At 40.5% G+C, this 19,156-nt stretch overlaps 1 protein-coding gene across 20 annotated transcripts in view; it reads left to right on the forward strand.

Annotated features, from left to right (window-relative positions):
- Positions 1–318: 318 nt before the first annotated feature.
- The window catches only part of eif4g3a (eukaryotic translation initiation factor 4 gamma, 3a), a 69,139-nt gene continuing 50,301 nt past the window's right edge, over positions 319–19,156 (forward strand). For 7 of the 20 annotated variants that reach the window (XM_086293227.1, XM_086293231.1, XM_086293232.1 and 4 more), the window contains exons 1-3: positions 320–1,037; positions 13,305–13,377; positions 18,536–18,700. In XM_086293227.1, coding sequence (XP_086149353.1) covers positions 862–1,037; positions 13,305–13,377; positions 18,536–18,700 — 414 coding nt within the window. In that variant the 5' untranslated portion in view covers positions 320–861. Of the gene's footprint in view, positions 1,038–6,094; positions 6,155–13,304; positions 13,378–18,535; positions 18,701–19,156 lie in introns of those variants that run through there. The other 13 variants (XM_086293236.1, XM_086293237.1, XM_086293238.1 and 10 more) reach the window with 7 other exon arrangements.

Here is a 19,156-nt window from a genome sequence, read left to right on the forward strand (position 1 = left end):
ATTGGGATGTGACTTATGAAGTAAATTAGTTGGGCATCCTTGATCTAAGGGAAATGCCTTGCGACTCAAACGCGAGAACGGTAGATGGCAGTGATAACACACAATTGTTAACGCACAGCGCTGGTACTTCAATAGCCGAATACGTAAGATGATTATTTTTGTCCATACAGAAACCTAATTTACTATAAACACCTGTGCAATCTCATTAATTTATTTTAGTAGTAATAAAAGGAGCCGGGTTTGTTACAGTTAGCAGTTACAGTCGTGATGCGACCGTTATTAATTCTAATTTCAAACTGGATTTTAAAATAGTGAAAAACTGATTTGGAACACATTTGGGGAGCGTCAGCCACGCCGTTTTCGTGTTTTGGTTGAAGGTTAGTTGATTACCCGAGCGATTCCGTAACTGGCCGAGGATTGCCGAATCATCTGTCCTGCCCGGACTGCTGGAAGCGGCCGCAACGCCATGTTGGCGAAGTCTCTCATCTATGTGCGAAAAAAATGATAGAAAACACACTTGCCGAGAAGAAAAGGTAGATCGCCGAGGGAGGTTGAAGATCGCGGCGATTGTTTTTTTTTTTTAAACAGAAACGAACCGAGCCGGATCCGCAGAGGTTCCGGACGGGTGAGGGAGGCTAAACCTCCCACCGTCCCCATGAATAGCACCGCTGATCCTAACAGCGACTTTCCATGAAAAAAGACGTTTGTGTTGCTATTCGAGCTTCGTTATCCCAATTCGTTAAAGGGATTTTGGGGCCTGCTTCAAGAATCCGCAACGCTTGCTCTATGTATGCAGGCTAGGCGCTGTTTGCATCAGTATTTATTAAGATATTGTTTTTATTTGTTATTGATTTTTTTGCGATGAGTTTGCCACCGAAAGTGGTCCCCAAACCCGCCGCTGTCGCAGTTAGCGGACCTGGAAGTGGCCCCTCTCCGTCGAGCCAACTGCGGGCTACCCTGACCTCCGTGTCTCTGCCGCCGGGAGCCCCAACTGCTCCTCAGCCCGGCGCTGTTCAGCCACCCCAGTATCCTTTGACGTGGGTAACGCAGAAATTACTTGTGTTTTCATGCATAATTTTCCCCTGTGACTGTAGCACATACTGATGTTTAATTAGTGATTAATAGCAGAGGTTGGACGTGGGGATGATGGTTTCGTTTGGAGGGAGCTGGGAGGGGAGGGGACAATTACCTAGCTAACTGTGCTAACGTTAGCTCCCGAAGCCGGTTGTCAAAGCTAACGGGGGGAGTTGACGCCACACCACTGATTATCAGATATAACTGGCATGTTCCAGTAAAAGTGGTGGTACATGATAATGTTAAATAAAGAGGTACTATTAGGTACAGTAAAGCTTTATCACCGTATCTCAACACCGGTTACCGGCTTTGTTCAGCTTTGGTTGTTGACTAGCAAGGTGCAGTTATTGCACGGTGCCAGCTAGTTAATGCTAGCAAGTGCCCAAGTCCGTCAATGCAGCGTCGCAAAGCAGTGCAGCTTCCTGTGGCTTTATTATATGTAACGGAGCTAATGGTACTTGCCTAAGATTTAGGCCCGGCTTGTGGGAAATGGACACAGCTTCCAGTTTTACATTAACGTTTTGTTTATTTGTTCATCCGGAGAGGCCTGTCAGTGCCAGAGCTGAGCTGTGATGGTGACAGCCGTCAGAAAGATGCTCGCTTGTTTTAATGACCGTCTTGACTCTTATAATGAAGTCTGGTTTGGTATGATTACAGTCAGCTGAGAAATCTCTTTAAAATTCCTTCACAACCATTTCTGTTTGTTCTCCTGAGAATCTGTCTCCAAATATTTAGCAGGCACTGTGTAATTATATATAAAAAGTTTATAATAATAATTATTACGGCCTTGTGCTCTTACTCTCCTTTGGGTGTACTAGGGGATGGCCCAGTTTTAATCTCTACCCTCAATTTGGTGAAGTCATAGTGGTTATGTCAGCTTGTGTTTTATTTACAGCATGGTGTCAGTAGTGTGTGTGAGAGAGGATTAAGTTGATGTCTCCTGGCTGCCGGTGGCAGAGAGATGTATCTGTTTTGTGATCTGACAGCTTCTGCTGTGGCTTTGGGGTGTGATGGCTCAACCTGATTTCCTGCCTCCCACAGTCAGAGCCGCCCTGTGTTTATGACATCTGTAAGGGGCACCAGGTTGCTGGTTGTAGCAGGTGGTAGTATAAAGGTCCCTCTTGATTTGTTGCATGTTGTGATTTTTTTGATTTGTCTGTCAGTAAACCAAACACAACAGAAAAGATTAACATTCTCTTTATCTGCTGTTGCATGGCCTCTTTTGACTCTCAAGCTCTTTGTAATTGGTGCTACATTTGCTTAACCTACTTTCAGGTGCATGATAGTGAGGGCCTACTGACTGAGTACAAAAATACACCACCTCCACTTATCCATTTTAAACATTGTTTAAGAAAGACAGATAACAGGAATCCACTTTTTGCATGTAATTGTAAGTTATGGTTATTAAAAATTAGCTTAACCATGCTGCCTTATTTGGTATGATGTGCTATTGCTGGTTACTTTATGAGATTATTTGAGATTAAACTTGTGGTAAAACTGACTTGAATTAATGTGATTTTTAGAGGGAAAAGATTTTATAATGTCCCTGTAGCTAGTTATGGCAACAAGATTAAACTGCCAGGACCTCTCCCTGAGTGGCGTCCACTTTGCACTGAACCCCAGTGGCTCCTCTGGATGGAAGGCTCATAGAAGGGTGGGTTCATGTGGCTCTTTCGGGCTGGGCCCACCAAAGGTCCTCTTATAGGCCTGATTCCTGCGTGGGGCCCCGGAATCCTGGGCAGGGCAAATGGCTTCACTGAATTCCTTTTCTTTAGTGGGGTTTTCTGAATCACACTTAATCTGGTCCCTCACCTAGGATAAGTTTGTCTAGGGAGGTCCTACTAGGGGCAAATAACTCATGACAACAAAGCTTCTGGGACCACTTGGGCATGGAGACCCCACCCGCACTCCCCTACATATCCCGTGACCCAGCACCATGGTAAGGTAGAGTAGAGCCCTTCACATAGATGAGCGGCAAATGAGATGGTTCAGGCACCTGACAAGGAGGCTGTCCTTGGCATCTTGGTGTTTTGGGTTTGTCCATATTAGGAGGAGACCCAGAGCCAACCTCAGGACACTCTTGAGAGATTACCTTGGTGTCTTCCTAGGAAGAACTGGCAGAGGTGACTGATAAGGACACTACTATACTGTGACCCTATAACCCAGATCAGTGTCAGAAAATGGATAGGGTTCACAATGAGTATTACTTTCACTGAAATTCTGATCATTCCTTGTTCTTTTGTTATTGATTGATTAAAAAAAATGCCTGGTGTGGCACGTTAACAACTTTTCAGCTCTTAAGCAATAAAAAAGACGCTGTGGGCTCTCTTCAAAAGAGAAATAATCAGACCAATGATAAACAAATATTTTCAATTATTTTTGATTTAATTTAGTGAAGCATAAAATACACTTTAGTCTATCCAGAGAGCAGAAATGCAATTGTCAATTCACTTTGACAATGGACTATTTTTAAATACATCATACACAGCAGGAAGGTCCCACATGGTACAGATTTTTATTACTCTTTTGTAGTATTTTATACATGTTATCATTATTATTATTGTTATTGTAACCACTTAGTTTAGTGTTGGGCTCTAAAAACAACTTGGGTATATTCAGAAAAAGATTTTACACCTGTTGCCACTTCAAAGCCCTGTTTTCTTGTTGTTTTCCTACATATATGCTGCAGACAGGAAATACAATTTCTTTTGAAATATATAAGTGTCAAAGTCATGCTGGTTGATGTCATTCAGCAGGATAAACAAACTCAAGGAGATGAGTAAATGTTGGTTCCGATGTTTGACCGATGAATGTGGGTGTGTATTTGTTGATGGTGTAGGTTCAAGAGGTGATCACCTCGGTAGTTATCTTGGAGTCTGCATTCTGCAGTGGTTTTGTATTAAATTTTATCAGGAGGAAATAGCAGTCTAAATTAAACTGTATCTGCATCAAATTAGTGAAGTTAACAGTAAAATAAACCAAGCCAATTTCTTCTGGGCCTTCCCTGTTACTTCACAGATTCCTGTGAATACACTAGACTGTACAGCGTTTGAGTTTTATGTCTGTATGTAAACAGACCGTCTGAGTGTTGCCACTAGGCTGACCTCTCACTCTGTTGTGACCTCTAAGGTCAGGAGAGTGGGATCATATTACTCTCTGTCTGGCCTTGTGTGTGGGAATTTCTTCTTTGGCAAAGTTGGTGTGTGTCATTGTGGTTCCTGTGGGGGAACATGTGTGTGATGGAGGGGAGGGGGGGGGGCAGTTTGTCTGTTCCTGGTTGCCAGAGAGACGCCAAGCGCATGCGTCTGCTGCTACACTTGCCAGACAATGGCACTGCTGCTTAGCATTCAGAGAGAGAGAGGCCAAGGTGGCGCTTCCCACCATCTGCCAACAAAGGGCCAGGTCACCCAGCCTGCCTCAGCCCCCCCTCATTTCCTTCCATCCCCCCTCAGCTCACCTCACCCCACTGCTGAGCCAGCTGAGAAAACTGAGGGTTTCTCCTTATTTTTTTGCCCCCTGATCTTTTTTGTTGGTTCCCCTATCTAACTCCACAATTTCTAGACTTGCTCCTTTTTGTCTTTAGAATTTTAATAGTTTTTAAAATAATCATTAGTGGTTGTGCCCTTAATATTAAAAAAAGAAGTGTCTTGAAAATTCCTGTAGAAGCCACTTGACTGCTATCTTTATATGCCTCTGGGAACTTATTTACTTAGTTATTTTGAAGCAGGATCTAAAATCAGCTGTTATTTCAGTGGTCAGCAGGAGATGAACACTGAACATGAAGATGATTGAGCGTGCGTCAAGGCTGCATACAAGATTTACTTTGTTTATCCCAAAGATGTGAAATACATGTTACAGCAGTCTGAACAGTGGAATATGACATTTACAAAGCTCATAAATACACAAAAGAAAGAAGCACAGGGTAAATAAAAAAAAAAAGAATTATAGGAGGTCATTTAAAAAGGTAAAAATAATACAATACAACTCAACTCAAAGAAGTCAAAACAAATATATACTGGTATGTGGTGTAAGGTAGTCCTGTAGTGTAGCTGAAATAGAGGGTGCTTCTGTGCCCAGTAACTCAGTGGTGTTGAAAGATTTTATGGCAAAAGTTCCTGGTGCACATCGGTCAATAATTGCAGAAAATAGCCTATATGCTAGAGTGTTGTTAGCTTTTTTTTTGTTATATGTTGTCTTTTCATAACACCTTTGCAGCATATCGACCTAACATGGTACCTACAGTTTAGCTATCTGCGATTTGTTCTGCGCTGGGAAGCGATCTGCTTACATCCTCTGTATTAGATCAGATCCTTTGACGTGTACCAATGTCTCAATAACCAGTTTTTAGGCAGTTGCAGTAATAGTGTTTGGTTGATGTAAAATTCTAAGGCACACTTGGACTTGCATCAACTATTGCAGTAAGTGGTGCAGAGGGTGATTATTTCAGTGACCCACTCTTTATATAGAGAATCAGTAGTATAATTTGATAAAAACCTGCTGAAAGGGTTTGCAGACTTTGCCCCAACAAGGTTTTTCCCCCCTGGGATTTGTATGTCTGTCACCATCTTTGCTGTTGCATAATCCTCCCATAAATTTCCAAGGATTCTTTGAGTGGCATGTCTCTCTCCTTTAATGTGGCCAGGCATGCAGTCACACTCAATGCTATGCACCTATGTAATGTATGTACCCAGCTGGTGGTTCTCACAGAACAGGAGTCCTGTATTTCAGGACAGGTGTGTGCAGCCTGCATGTGAAGATATTCTCATAAGCTCACTCACTGTGGGATGTTATAAATAAACTGCTGAGTTGTTATGAGCCAGCATTGAGGGCCGTTCTTTCCAAAGAGGGCGTGGCCTGTTGTAGAAGACGTCCTGTCAGTTCTCTCCCGGCATTACAATCTGAAGTGACATTTCCACATCATTGTGTATATTGTTTCTGTATTTACTTCTGCTAGAGCATTTCAGACACATCCTGGAATTAGTGGAAAACTGATATTTTCTTATCATGGACACACTGCTTTCAGCTGTTCTTATAATACTGTGCTTGGAGAGCCATCTCACCCACATGATGATGCTCTAAGGTCAGTGATGAAGTTGTTTATGTACTCCTGTCAGCAGGTAGTGCTATTACTTTTTCCATTAAAACTTAGATTTTTGTGTAGGTGCAATAATTTAGACTTTGCCCTACAATTGTACAAATTCAGTGCACTACAGCTAAATAATTGCTTAATTTGTGTGAAGTTGAGAAGGGTTTTTTCAGCGTGTAAGATCTGGGAAATTGTTGTTTGCTAAGCAGATTGAGTATTTGAGGACTATTTGGTAGCACTTTTTGTTTTGAGAGCCCAAATCATCCAGTTTTTATGGGTTACTTCTCTATGTTTCTTGCACATTGATTCTTATGAAAATTCATTACTGACAATAAAATTAATTAAAATACATCACATCAAACAAATTCGCATTTCCTCAATTTTCACAGAAAATAAGTGTTGCTGCAAATAAATGGTTACTTGGTAACAGTAAGTAAGGGCTGTAGTTTTTACCTTGGCAGCATTTTAGAGAGCTGCCTTTCCGCTTATATACAGTGTAGACGTACTGTTGAAAATTCCTCTTAAAACACAGCCTTGTCTTAAGCTTTAAAATTATTATTTAAAGTTTGAATGACAGCCTTGACCTTTGCAGATTTTATGTTAGGATCATATTACCTATATAAAAGGTGGATGTAGTTTCCATGTCTCAAAAGTGAAGCCAGTGCCAAACTGAAGTGTATTTTTTTTTTTCATTGGCTAGCAGGAAGTGACTATTGTGGTTTCAAAAAGAAGCACCTTTTTGGAAGCCTATGGGAAAACTGCCCTTTGCTTCAATTGATCTGATGGCCTCAGACTTTACTGATAAGTGTATGTACTCAGTTGCAGCTTGTAAGGCTCATTGAATACAAAATAATATATTTCTTGGGGTCAATTGTTGTCCTCCAAAAGTTTTAAAAAGTAATTAAAGCTGAGGCAGGCCTCCTGCTTATGTCATTGACAAGTTGTTATCATATTAGTGTGCTTTGTCTCATCACTCAGTGTTCACATTCAGTTTTAAACACTAAAATGCTGACTGCATAAACCAATGCCATGCCAAGAAAACCACATCTGTCTTTTATTCTCAGTCTATCATGTAGTGCTAAGTTGTCAGCTAAAATTAGGGAGCTTGGTTTGTAAAGTGAATCCACAGATTTTGTGGGTGTATTGTATAGATACCTGCTATTTTAATTTTAATTAGGCACTCACCCAAATTGGAGAACACATTTCTTGGGCCATATTATTTGTTATATATTTGCAGTTCACCCTTGAGTTCACTAGCCCCAATAATGAATAATGTAAAGCTTTAATTTTAAGAGCAAGTTAATGAAAATTCACCCTTGAGACCAAAACCATTTTTTATACCAGGTTGTAAACATGCTTATTTTTGCCCCAACTGGCCATTCAAGGAACTGCATTTTTTAAGGTACATTGTGTAATGACTGACTCGTCAGTAAATATAAATAACTCTTTCTCCACCAGCATTACGTCAGTCCTCAGAAAGTGTCATGAGAACTAAGTGCTTTTAGTTGGTCAAATTCATAGTTGGTTGTAACTTACCTAATGTAAGTCTTTGAAAGGCATTATTTCTCATATAGGCACTCTGTTAGAAACCTAGCTTTTATATAAATGATGGTTAGAGCTACTGAGAGATGCTACACACTCATGATAGCCATTTGTCAATGGCAGTCCCACCTAAAAGCCCAATCACAGAGTAATTTTCTTGACTACTGTAATGCACTGTTTTTTGGAGTCAGCCAACGATCTCTTGCTCGTCTTCAGCTCATTCAAAATGCTGCTGCCCGCCTCTTAACTGGTACCCACAGCTATGAACATGTAACACCTATCCTGTCTTCTCTTCATTGGCTTCCTGTTCATCACAGAATTAATTTCAAAGTCCTAACACTGGTTTATAAATGCCTTAATGGTCTTGCTCCCCCATACCTTTCCAAGTTACTTCAGCCTTATATTCCTTCACGGACCCTCAGATCAGCTGACCAGCTGCTGTTGGTTGTCCCAAAATCAAGGCTTAAACGTAGAGGAGAACGAGCCTTTTCAGTTATGGCCCCAAAACTTTGGAATACGCTGCCTTTAAATATTAGACGGGCATCTTCGTTTCCTGTTTTTAAAATGCTTTCGAAAACACACCTTTTTTGGATAGCGTTCAGACTGGCTTGAGTTGATATGGTTTTTATGGGTTTTATTATGTTTTATGTGAGTGTTAGTGGTTGTATCTTGTGTTTTACCCTGTGTTACTGTACAGCACTTTGGGCAAACCTTTTGTTTTTAAACGTGCTATATAAATAAACTGGATTTGGATTTGACATCTTTTCATTTGGTGGTTGGTCACCAGTGGTCATTTTAAGCTTGGTAAGAAGCATCGCCCTTTATTGTATATACCATTCACTCATGGTTCAGTGAGTGGTATCAGTACCTCCAATTAGTTGTCTCTTTAAAGTTAAAGAAAGTTTTGCCTTATGTGCATTTGGTAGTTGCTGATGCATGTTACTGAATGTCAGTCACCTTCTCTTTATGCCCATTACCTCCCTCGCTTGCTACCTGCTACCACATAAATGTGATGTTTTGCTGAATAAAACTTGAAACTAGCTGACAAGAACAAAGGTAAAATTAAAATTTTATTGAGGTCACAAATAAAGGCAACCAACTGCCATTTTCTCATAGACTTATTTACTTTATTTTTAAACTAGATGAGCTTCTGGCCATTGGAAAAGAATGCATGTTTTAATGGTAGATCTGCATTGGCTTCACTTTTTTCCAGGCACGTTATGCTTTGTCCGTCTGTTTTGTTTTTCTCACAGTTTGTGGCTAGAAGTGGGAACTTTCCTGCCCGTTAATTTAAAATTTGTATCTTTATAAAGAAATACAATTTGTGTTTTAGAGATCCACAACCATAGCTGCTTAAGATATGGTTTGTTACAGTTGAATCCAAAAACCTACCACCTATTGTTCATACTGTAGTGAAAGAGCAGTCTCAGCAACAGCAGTGAGAGCTTTGTGAGCTTCGCTTTTATCCAACTGTGTGTGTGTGTGTGTGTGTGTGTGTGTGTGTGTGGGGCCAGTGTGCCAGCAGGGAGGAGGGTTTGTATCTGCACCATCTGGGTCGTCTCCACTTGCTTCCTGTATGTCCACTTTGAGAAGGTACAGGAAGTACTCTGAAATTTGCAGGTAGTCTACGTCATTCAGACGAGCCTGTAGGACTATCATGTAATTTAACATTTTTGCCCAGCAGAATTTCCATGATGTTTATCAGTCATTGCACCACTCTCATTTCCATTAGACCCTCTCTTGCTTCTTTGTTTTGGATACTTGTCACAATTTCTTGAAGTTGTTAACTTTATAGCTCTGATTCATTCATTTATTCAGGATTAGTTTTTTTGAGCCATATCATCCTCCTGATCAGACGTTTACTATGTGTAAAGCTGTATCTCCTCCTGTCTTCCCCTCTCTGCCTCTCGCACATTCAGCACTTAAGTGGCTTTCCAGTAAGCTAATGATGAAGCAGGGACCGCTGCAGCTTTTCCTTCTTAAATGAAGCTTATAGGTCACTGGAGGGGTCGAGGACAGGGAGTAGTGTTTGATGCTACTTTGGGATCTCAACACGAAAGATGTGTCTGTCTGTTTTAGACCAAAAATGTACCTCCCAATATAAGAAACTACACTTTCTTTTTTCCTTTTTCAGAATGAGCAACTTTTACGGCAAATGTTACTATCTCGTTATCGGTTTGTGATTATATATCCTCAAATATTTCTTGAATTTGTCCATGGGTCAAATGTGAATCCCCCCCCTTCTGATCAGCTTGATGTTATAGGTTATATTTCAGCAGCACTGGCACTCTCATTTTTGAACTGTAAGCCTTTAGATTGACATTGTGCTTGGCCTCCTTCCCAAAGCAGACAATTAATGGAGATTAAAAAAAAAGGCTAATGTCTAATTAGTGCAGTCATCTACTGATATGGTTATGCCTGATGCACACAGTAGAGCATGATTGCAAAGTGTCTGCATCCATCTGGTTGCTCGACCACCCGCATGGAGAGCTTGACATGAATGATGCACGATCACCTTGATATACCACTGCAGTATTAATTTTCTTCTACAGACTCAATAAACTTAAAATAAACCGCAAGAACTTTTAATATGGAAGGAAAACTAAGAATGTGTGAAACCACCATCATTTCTAGTTGCAGATCTAGTTGGAGGGCAGCTCAAGAGTTGGCAGTTCGTCTCGTAATCGGAAGGTTGCCGGGTCGAGCCCCGGCTCTGACAGTCTCGGTCATTGTGTCCTTGGGCAAGACACTTCACCCGTTGCCTACTGGTGGTGGTCAGAGGGCCCGGTGGCGCCAGTGTCCGGCAGCCTCGCCTCTGTCAGTGCGCCCCAGGGCGGCTGTGGCTACAATGTAGCTTGCCATCACCAGTGTGTGAATGTGTGTGAATGGGTGGATGACTGAATGTAGTGTAAAGTCCATAGGGACTAAGTAAAGCGCTATACAAATACAGGCCATTTACAATTTACAGATATAGAATTTGGCAAAACCAAAAACTTGGCCAGTTCTCTGATTAAATAAGTGTAATGGAGTATAATAATCAAACGCTCAAATTTACTCAAAACATAACAATTAAAAAGTGATCAAGCTTAAGAAATGACTAATGTTTTCCCAGCAGCAGGAAAACAGCATTTATTTATGTGTTGCCTTTCACAGAAAGAAGAGCTTTGCAGAAAGCAATTAAATGTTTTTAATTTGCATATTATCTTAAAAGAAAATGTATAAAATAAAAGCAGAATGAAATATACCATGGAAAACTTACTTCAAACTTTTTATGAAGCAAACATGTAACAGGGTTAAGAGTAGCAGAATTAAAAGACCAAAGTATATATTTCATAAAAACTTGTGTGGCACAAAGCATGTTACAGAAAGGTATATCTTGGACTGACTTTTGGCTGCAGGTGATTTCCTTCTCAGACAACAGAAATCTGCGTGCTGCCTTTGAGCCGTTTAAATAGTGACTCATTCTTAGAATTTGGCGACTGTGGTCGAAAGCTTAGACCTGCCAGTTTTTGGTTAGTTTTTTTTTTCTTTCTTACCAGGTGTATCTGCCTCGTCTTCCCCAGTTGTCTTTTTGTCCCTCCTTAGAAGGGTTTGGAATTAAAAGCTGCTTCCAAATTGTCTCTCAGGCTTGATGGTTTCCAACCTCATCAACTCCTTTTATCACTGCTGGCATGGCAATACTGGCAGATGAATTAATAACGTCAAACCTTTGCACACCTGAGTCACACATAATCTTTTCTACATTGTGGTCAGACTTGGAAAATCATACAGTTGCACTGACAGAAATCTTGAATCTGAAAGCAAACAATGTTGTAAGAAATGTGGCGTCACTGTTTTCAAATTTCCTTCTGGCTGTAATAGCGACATCCTTTAGATGCAGTTGATTGAAGATTTAGAAACAAAAAAACAACAAAAAAAGTGTTTGTTGGAGTAGTTAACACTAGGAAGCTTGGTTACCAGCCTATATTCATGAACTGTATGGGTGTGATGTAAAGACACTTCTAAGTTTAAAATCTCAACACAAAGGGAGGTTAAAAAAGAGTAACTTTGAACTAATTTTTTACTATTGCAACTTAGAAAATATTGATGTTAGTCACATTTCCTAGAACACTGAGTAATATCATTAAAAATGTAAGGACAAAAGATTCAGTTTCTGAGTATGGTGGTATAAAACGAAGAGATGCTCACGGGAGAAGCGTGACATATTTGCTTAAAAGTACTTTGTTTCATTTTCTGTGTATAGTTCGTATTTTTCGCCTACTTTCGAATGCTGCATTTCTTGGATGTTGCTTTTCTAGTTATCATGTGTAGTCTGCAAATCATTGAAGAAACCTGTCATGTGGGAAATGTTTGCTGTCTGGCTCTCAAAGCACCAATAAAAAGAAGGTGAAAACTGTAAATGCCATCTTCCACGTAGTTTTTGTACTCTTCCTCACATAGACTGTCAAATCATTGTGATGGGACTGAGCTTCTAATTACTCCTAACATCTTTGTATGTGTGTAGTGTGGGTGGGTGTGGGATTTTTTTTTTTTTTTCTTCTTTTTTTTTTTTTTGTCTTCCTTCTCCAAATTCCTCGGTAATGAAACTGATAATGCTTCCTGCTGTGCTTCCGTGTTTTGATTCGCAGCCTTCTCTTTAAATAATTCTTTTCACTCTGTCTTATCTCGTTACGAGTAGCAGTGCTGGCAGGGGTCCCAGAGAGATGACGGGCCCTGCAGGCAAGAGCAGGACTAAGGAAGGGAGTTTAGGGCAAAGGGAGGTGTGATTTGGGTGAAAGGAAGAAAGCCAGACGTTCGGTTTCCCTTAAATCATGTGATCAGCAGTGTGTGAGCCTGTCTGTCGCACACAACTGCCTGAGCAGGTTACTAAACACAGGCCTTCCCTTTTCTGTATGGATTTTACACATTCCCCCTTTTATCTCTTCTAACATCTCAGTGATGTCTTCATTTATTATATCTTTCTTAAGCTTTAAAGAAAGTGATCAAATACTCTGGTTTCACTGCAAACAATTATTAAACCCTCGAGTGTTATAGATTTTCTTTTGTGCTATGTTGTAGTTTTTGTTTAACCTCTTATTCTTCACACAGCTGAAGGTGAAGGGAATTAATATTAAATGTATTTTGCGCTGTGCTGCCAAATAGTTGTTTCAGTCCTCACTCTTGTGCTCCAGCTGCCCCCCAGCCTGAAGTAGCACAGAAATCCATTTCAGATTTTCCCTTTAACTCTTGCAAAATGGTGAAGGTACATAGTGTACTCTCAGAGATGGGGCATTTTAGGCGGGGTTTGTATGGTTGGAGGGGGGGGGGATCCTTGAAATTGAGCTACAGGACATGGGGTCTGAGGGAAGCCCTCTGATGATCTGAATGTATTTAATTAAATTAAACTGCAGAACATTTTTCAGTGGATTTGTGGTTTTTTTGTTGTTTTTTTAACTCTTAAACATAACAGATCAGTTCTCTTTGCATGCTTTAATCAGCCATATTTAGACTCAGCAACACATCTTCTAAAATATGACAGGAATCTTACTTGTCTGTGACCTAGCAGGATGCCAGTTTTTATCTCCTGTTGCTTGAAGAACTTCCCTTAACATCCTCTTTCCAGAATCCCACGGGTTCAGCCATCACTGGACGAACGAATCTTCCCTACACAGCCTGGAGTCGCTGCAGTCTACAGCGTGAGTCACTGCATGCAGCCCCTCTTTTCAGACACTGTTACATTCATATCCACCTGTATATACTGTATGCTGCAGTGCATATGCAGGAAGGTTACACTTTAAGTAAAAACACACACTGAAGACTCTGATTTGTTGTACTGACTTTATGCTTTTGCACACACTTTTATTATGGTCACATAAGTCACACAAATTATTGCTTATTTTAATTTGGTTACTGAATTTAATGCGGTTGTGTACAACCATTCATTCATGAAGGTAAAACCTGAAAACATATAATAATTTTTTTGTAATATGGAATTATGTCATTCTATTTGTTATGTATTATGTCATTGTAATTTTGTGGTGTAGTGGTTAACACATGGAGGAGACGCAAAACCCGGCCTCAAAGCTCACAAGCTGCTATACTACTAGGATTGTGTCAAATTAACATGTGGATGCCTCTGCTATTGTGACCGCTTGGGGAAATAAAGGAACAGCTGAAAATACCATTATGTATCATAGTTGATAAGAGAAAATAATCATTCCATTCTGCTGATGTCAGTATGACATCAGCAGAATATTCTGTATTTGGTATTTATTGCCAAAATTTGGTGCCTTTAACCAGTGAGCTAGAAGAAGCAAACTGATGGCTGACCTCCTGGCCCCTCTGTGTGTTTTTACCAAAATGCTGTTTTCCTAGGTTTACACACCAACATTGGTATGGGTTGTTGGGAGTTTAAATCTGAAGCTTTACAGTTAACCCCGAAAACTAGTAAAATGTTCCAGGTATGTATTACAGGAAGAGAAAGACTTCCTGCTGACTCAGCACTCCTCTTTGCCTGTGAAATTAAAGTGAAAGTATTTAATATGTGCGGTAGCAAAAAAAGGGGGAAAAAAGATACTTAAAATTAAGGATGGACAGATCCAGAATTTTCCAGTTGCTGTACAATGTTGTTATCATGGCCTCAGCTCAATACCAGAGTTATTCACAGCCCAGTACCGCATTATTCAAGTTACTTGTACTAGTTGGCGTTTTTTCAGCTCGGTGTAAGAGCAGTAGGCTGCTTCATACTCCTGTCTTACAGTTGTACTCGTTTTTCCTCTTCCTGATGTCACTCTGTTTCACTTTGAGTGCAGAATGGAGCTGAATTCCTGTCGAACTGACAAGAACATGTCATACTAAAAACGTTCCAAAATGGACATAACATGAATGAGAGTCAGAAAGACAGACAGAGATAGCATTCCTCTCCTTGTTGTGTGAGCTTTGCAGTCATGTCCACTTACACGGCCTCAGTTTGCAGTTAAGTACAAAAGTGGAAAAGTTTTGTAAACACATGAAGAAAATCTGTTGCTGCTGCAGGCGTGAAGAACCTCCACACTGCTGCCTTTTGCTGTTAGCATCCTCATACTATTTATCTCCCAGCTTTATGTGGCACAGTAAACAATTTAAAGTTAAATTGAGTAGATTGGCTTGTTGTTACCCAAAGCTGTTCAGTAGGTTAATTTACCTGTCAGTTTGTCATTTTATAATGATGGTGCTACAACATCGCACAACATTATTTGTAGCAATAACAAAGAGAAGGCTTTATGCTGAAACGCAGCAGCAATTTCGTCAGCATGGTGACTGTAAACACTTTCTAACCAGAAATCTTTTTTACTCGTTTCGATGTTAAGAGTGCCAAAGACTATAATGGTGGAGATCCTGTTTGCTGTCAGTCCAGTGTTTGACATTAGGATTGTATGAAACTGGGCAATAATAATACAAACTGTGCAAACATGCATGTGTGCTTGTAATTTAAAAGAGCACATACGTGTAAGGAAATTCTTTTGTGATCAGATCTCAGCAGGCCTGATCTGCAGATTGGTTCCCTCAGGGTACCTCTGCCATTTACTGACTCCTTCAGGAATTAATTAACATTTTCTTCATCATATCTTTGTCATGATAATATTTACATAATTTGTAGTGCGTTTCTGTTGTCACATGCCTGGAGCATAAACATATGAGTTAGGAGGATTTGGTAGACAATTAGATTTGCCTGAACTTTAGAGGCTGCGTATTGCCTGGTAGTCGGTGACCAGCCACACCTACTGTGCCTCTCTAAAGACAAAATAAGCCCAGCGTAGCAATCTTAATGAGGCGAGCAGTTAGCAGAAAGAACAGAAACTGTGCCTATTGTGACACACCTTGTGAATGAACAGAATAGGAATAGTTTTTTTTGGTTTTCAGCTTAGATAAGAATGATGATTTTCCAAGTCTCCCTTTTTGTTTTTCATTGTGTTTCTGTTTTCAGTTTAATTTTTGTAAAATGTTAAACAGAAACACAAGTCACCAAAATACACCAACATCAGTGATAGAGTTGATGCATTAGGTATCTGAGATTTAAAAAAAATATCATATTATCTTGCATCTAGCATTGTGTATTAAAAAGTTCTTAAAAGTCACTTCTGTGGGTAGATTACTGGAGAATGTGGAGGAATCTAACTTTCATTCATATCAAGATATTTGATCTGTCTGTTCTTTCACAGAAAAAGAAAATAATAATTTGTTTCACAGATTTCAGATTTTGAAGCTCTTTCTTTGAGTTCTCTTTTAATTTGGTTGTTCTATAAACATGAAAGAAGAACATGATCACAGTCTGAATGCCACAAGATTGTATGGCGTGCACTTGTGCGCTTAACATTACCAGTATTGCTCTTGCTGAGCCAGATGGAGGACTGGGTCAAAACTTGGCCTCTTGCACTTGATGGAGGTGTATTATATCATTATGAGCAGCAGAGTTGCCAGTGCTCTGACCAGGACTACCTGCCCTGCTGTCAACAACCTTTATTGTACTTACAGTACAATTTTATTTTACTTTCACCTGTCCGCTCACCTCTTGCCCCCCTCGCCCACGTACTCAGTGAAACAGAGCAAACCCAGGAAGATTAGCGTGACCACAAATATCAGCAAAAAGCATTTTTGCTAGCCCTGCTCGATTCTACTAGAAATATAATCAATATGTGGCGAGCAGCGATTAGATTTGTTTGAGCGCTTTCTGAACTATTCAAGGCAAAACCAAACCACCTGTGCCTGTTGTGCAACACCTTGTGAATAAACAGAATAAAATTTTCTTTTTCCTTTTTTTTCTTCTTTTTTTTGGAAAATGCTTGAAAAATACTGCAGATCCAGGAGCAAGTGCTAGGCTGAAAATAGACAAAGAACTAATGTATAAAAATCAGCAGTGTTCGCTTGTTGCAGGCTGCAGGGTTTTGAATGTTTTTCTATGTTGTCGCATGATCTAGTCACATGACTGTTATGTCAAAACCAATTAATCAGCCTGATATTGATTTAACAATTTATATAAAGATAGTAGCCATTATAAAACGTGATGCTTTTCCCCCCCTGTAATTAATTCAGCTAAATATTGATGTCTCACATAGACTCAGTTTATCATTGATTTTTACATCATGCACTCATGCAGTTTTTAACATTGGATTTTCTTGAACTGTAAATATAATTCAACAGAAAATGGATCAATAAAAAGTGATCTGAACCAAACTTTGGCACAGCCGGGCAGGGAGTGAATTTAGGATTTTTTGGGTGGGGCAGCTAAGTGTAATGGTACATGCGTTGAATTTAAAACTCAAGACAGTGTGTCATCAATTAGAGAATCACTGTAAAAAACAAATGTGGCTCGATTATTCTTTCATCTCAATCTTGTTTTCATAAACTTTGAAAGCCGAAATGATCGCTGAAAATCAAATTTGATTAATCGCAGCACCCTCAAATAGATGTTAACGGATATTTAATGAAAGGAGGGCACATAAACAGGGTAAATAACAAAAAAGGGTTGTTGTTTTTTAACCTTTTGATTTATTAGGGGAAAATGTGTCTATTTTTACAGGGTCTGGCATTTAACAGTACGCTAGAATTGACCTTTTTTTCTGACACCACACTGAAGATGTTTCCTGCCCTGATAACATTTCTGAATTGTGGAAGGTACAGTAAGCAGCTGCACATTAGACGAGGAAATGCTGTGTGCTTGGAGATGGGCTGTTCAGCTGTGAGCTTTGTTTATTCTTTGCAACCTGACAACACTGAAAACATTGGAGGCTTTATGAGATTTTTCAAGCTCTCAAGAAAGTTTTTGGGGGGGTTAAAACTGCAACAATGATGACACTGGTGGAAATAAACGGCACTCGTTGCATGAAGCTGTTGCTCTGTATGGTGATAGTGGGGTTTACTCAGCCGCTCTTTCTTCTCTTCCCCCTCATGTACAGCCCCCATACAGTTGCTTACCTCCCCTCCCCCATCCCATCACACTGTATGTCCTCAGAGTCAGTCACTTGCCTGAAGCAATGCAGGCTCCTCCCCTGGTAACAGCAGCTAGATTAGTTGCTTTATCCCAGGTCATCTGAGGGAAGTGGGCCACACAGTGGAGATGCAGAGATACTATAGAGACTGTGCAGAGTATTGGCTATAAAGGTTACAAACATTTGAAGTTGAGAGTTTGTAATTTTAGTAGCAGAGTTTTTAAATCTCTCAACATAGAAAAGCAGCCCTTGTTAGAGGAGAAAAAAAGAGAAGAGGGAGGCTTGCCTAGCTTTCCATTTCCCCTCCTTGTCTGCTTACTGATTTCTTCCTGCAGTATCCTGTCTCATTCCCTGGTGTTTTCAGGCCTGCTGCAGCAACAAGCAGCACCTGCAGTGGGGCCAGCCCATAGCTACAGCTGCCAAGGCCCATCCTGCCACACCACAGAGAGCTGAATAAAAAATCTCAGCTTTGTCTGATACTGCTCACTGCCGGTACCCACCCTGAACCCTTCCCTGTGGCTCAAGCCTGTTTGACATGACTCACTTCTATCTGTTGCACAGAATATTCTCTATCTATCACAGATTATTTGACCCAGTTTTGCCATATGAGGCCCAGACATACTTGCACAGCAGGCTACAGAAGAGGCCGCAGTCGAGTTTTTAGCAAAGTGCAGCAGCCTTCAGCAGCCATGCATGTTTGAAGGTCTTCACCTCTGCATAAATACAGGGGCTAATCCTGCTGCTTGAGCGCTTAATTTACATCCCTCAGCAGGAGGGAGGACTAATGACCTGTGGAGCCCCGCCACTGCTGTTCCTCCTCTGCACCAGCCTGGCATAATATATCATTTTGTTTAAATCTTTAATTTTACTGCTTCATTTCATACAGGTGTCCAGGCATGGTCCTTCTTACCCTGCTCACGACATCACAAAGGGACACACTAATTTGCCGGGCACCCCGCCTGGTCATGCCCATTCCCCGGCGCTCTCTCAGGTATCAGTACCCACAGCTTCCCCATATCGCTACCCTAAGGGCTGGGAGGCAGGCGGAGGGGTGAGTTTGTCACTGTGACCGCCGTCATCCTCTCTGCATTTTCATGTTTATTGTGAAACGGGTTCAGTGTGTCCACATAGAACAACTATATTTCCACATTTGATGTGTGTTAAATTGTATTTATTTATTTTTTTATACCTGTAGACACCCTGTATTAGTTTTGGTCATGTTGCCTACACACTACCCTTTGTTCTTTTGTTCTCCTTTCTTACGTCAGCCTTCATTTTCATGTTTGTCACTTCTCTAATTTCACAACATTTCTAATGCAGCGCTAAGTCATGTGTGCATGAGTGTCTTCTTTTAATGAAATTCACATGATTACATGATGAACACCGCCACAAAATCTAAGAGAGCAGGTCTTGCGCACTGCTGCCTATAGGAAAACATCCATCCACTGTTTTCTACACACAGTACCTGCTTAATCTTGACAAGGGTTCCAAAGTTAGCAACCTCAGC

This window comes from Aulonocara sp. 'chitande type north' Nkhata Bay, linkage group LG5 (assembly GCF_057382095.1).
Source record: "Aulonocara sp. 'chitande type north' Nkhata Bay isolate Kocher_YH1m ecotype deep benthic linkage group LG5, A_spYH_male_GT1.1, whole genome shotgun sequence".
NCBI classification, from domain to species: domain Eukaryota; kingdom Metazoa; phylum Chordata; class Actinopteri; order Cichliformes; family Cichlidae; genus Aulonocara; species Aulonocara sp. 'chitande type north' Nkhata Bay.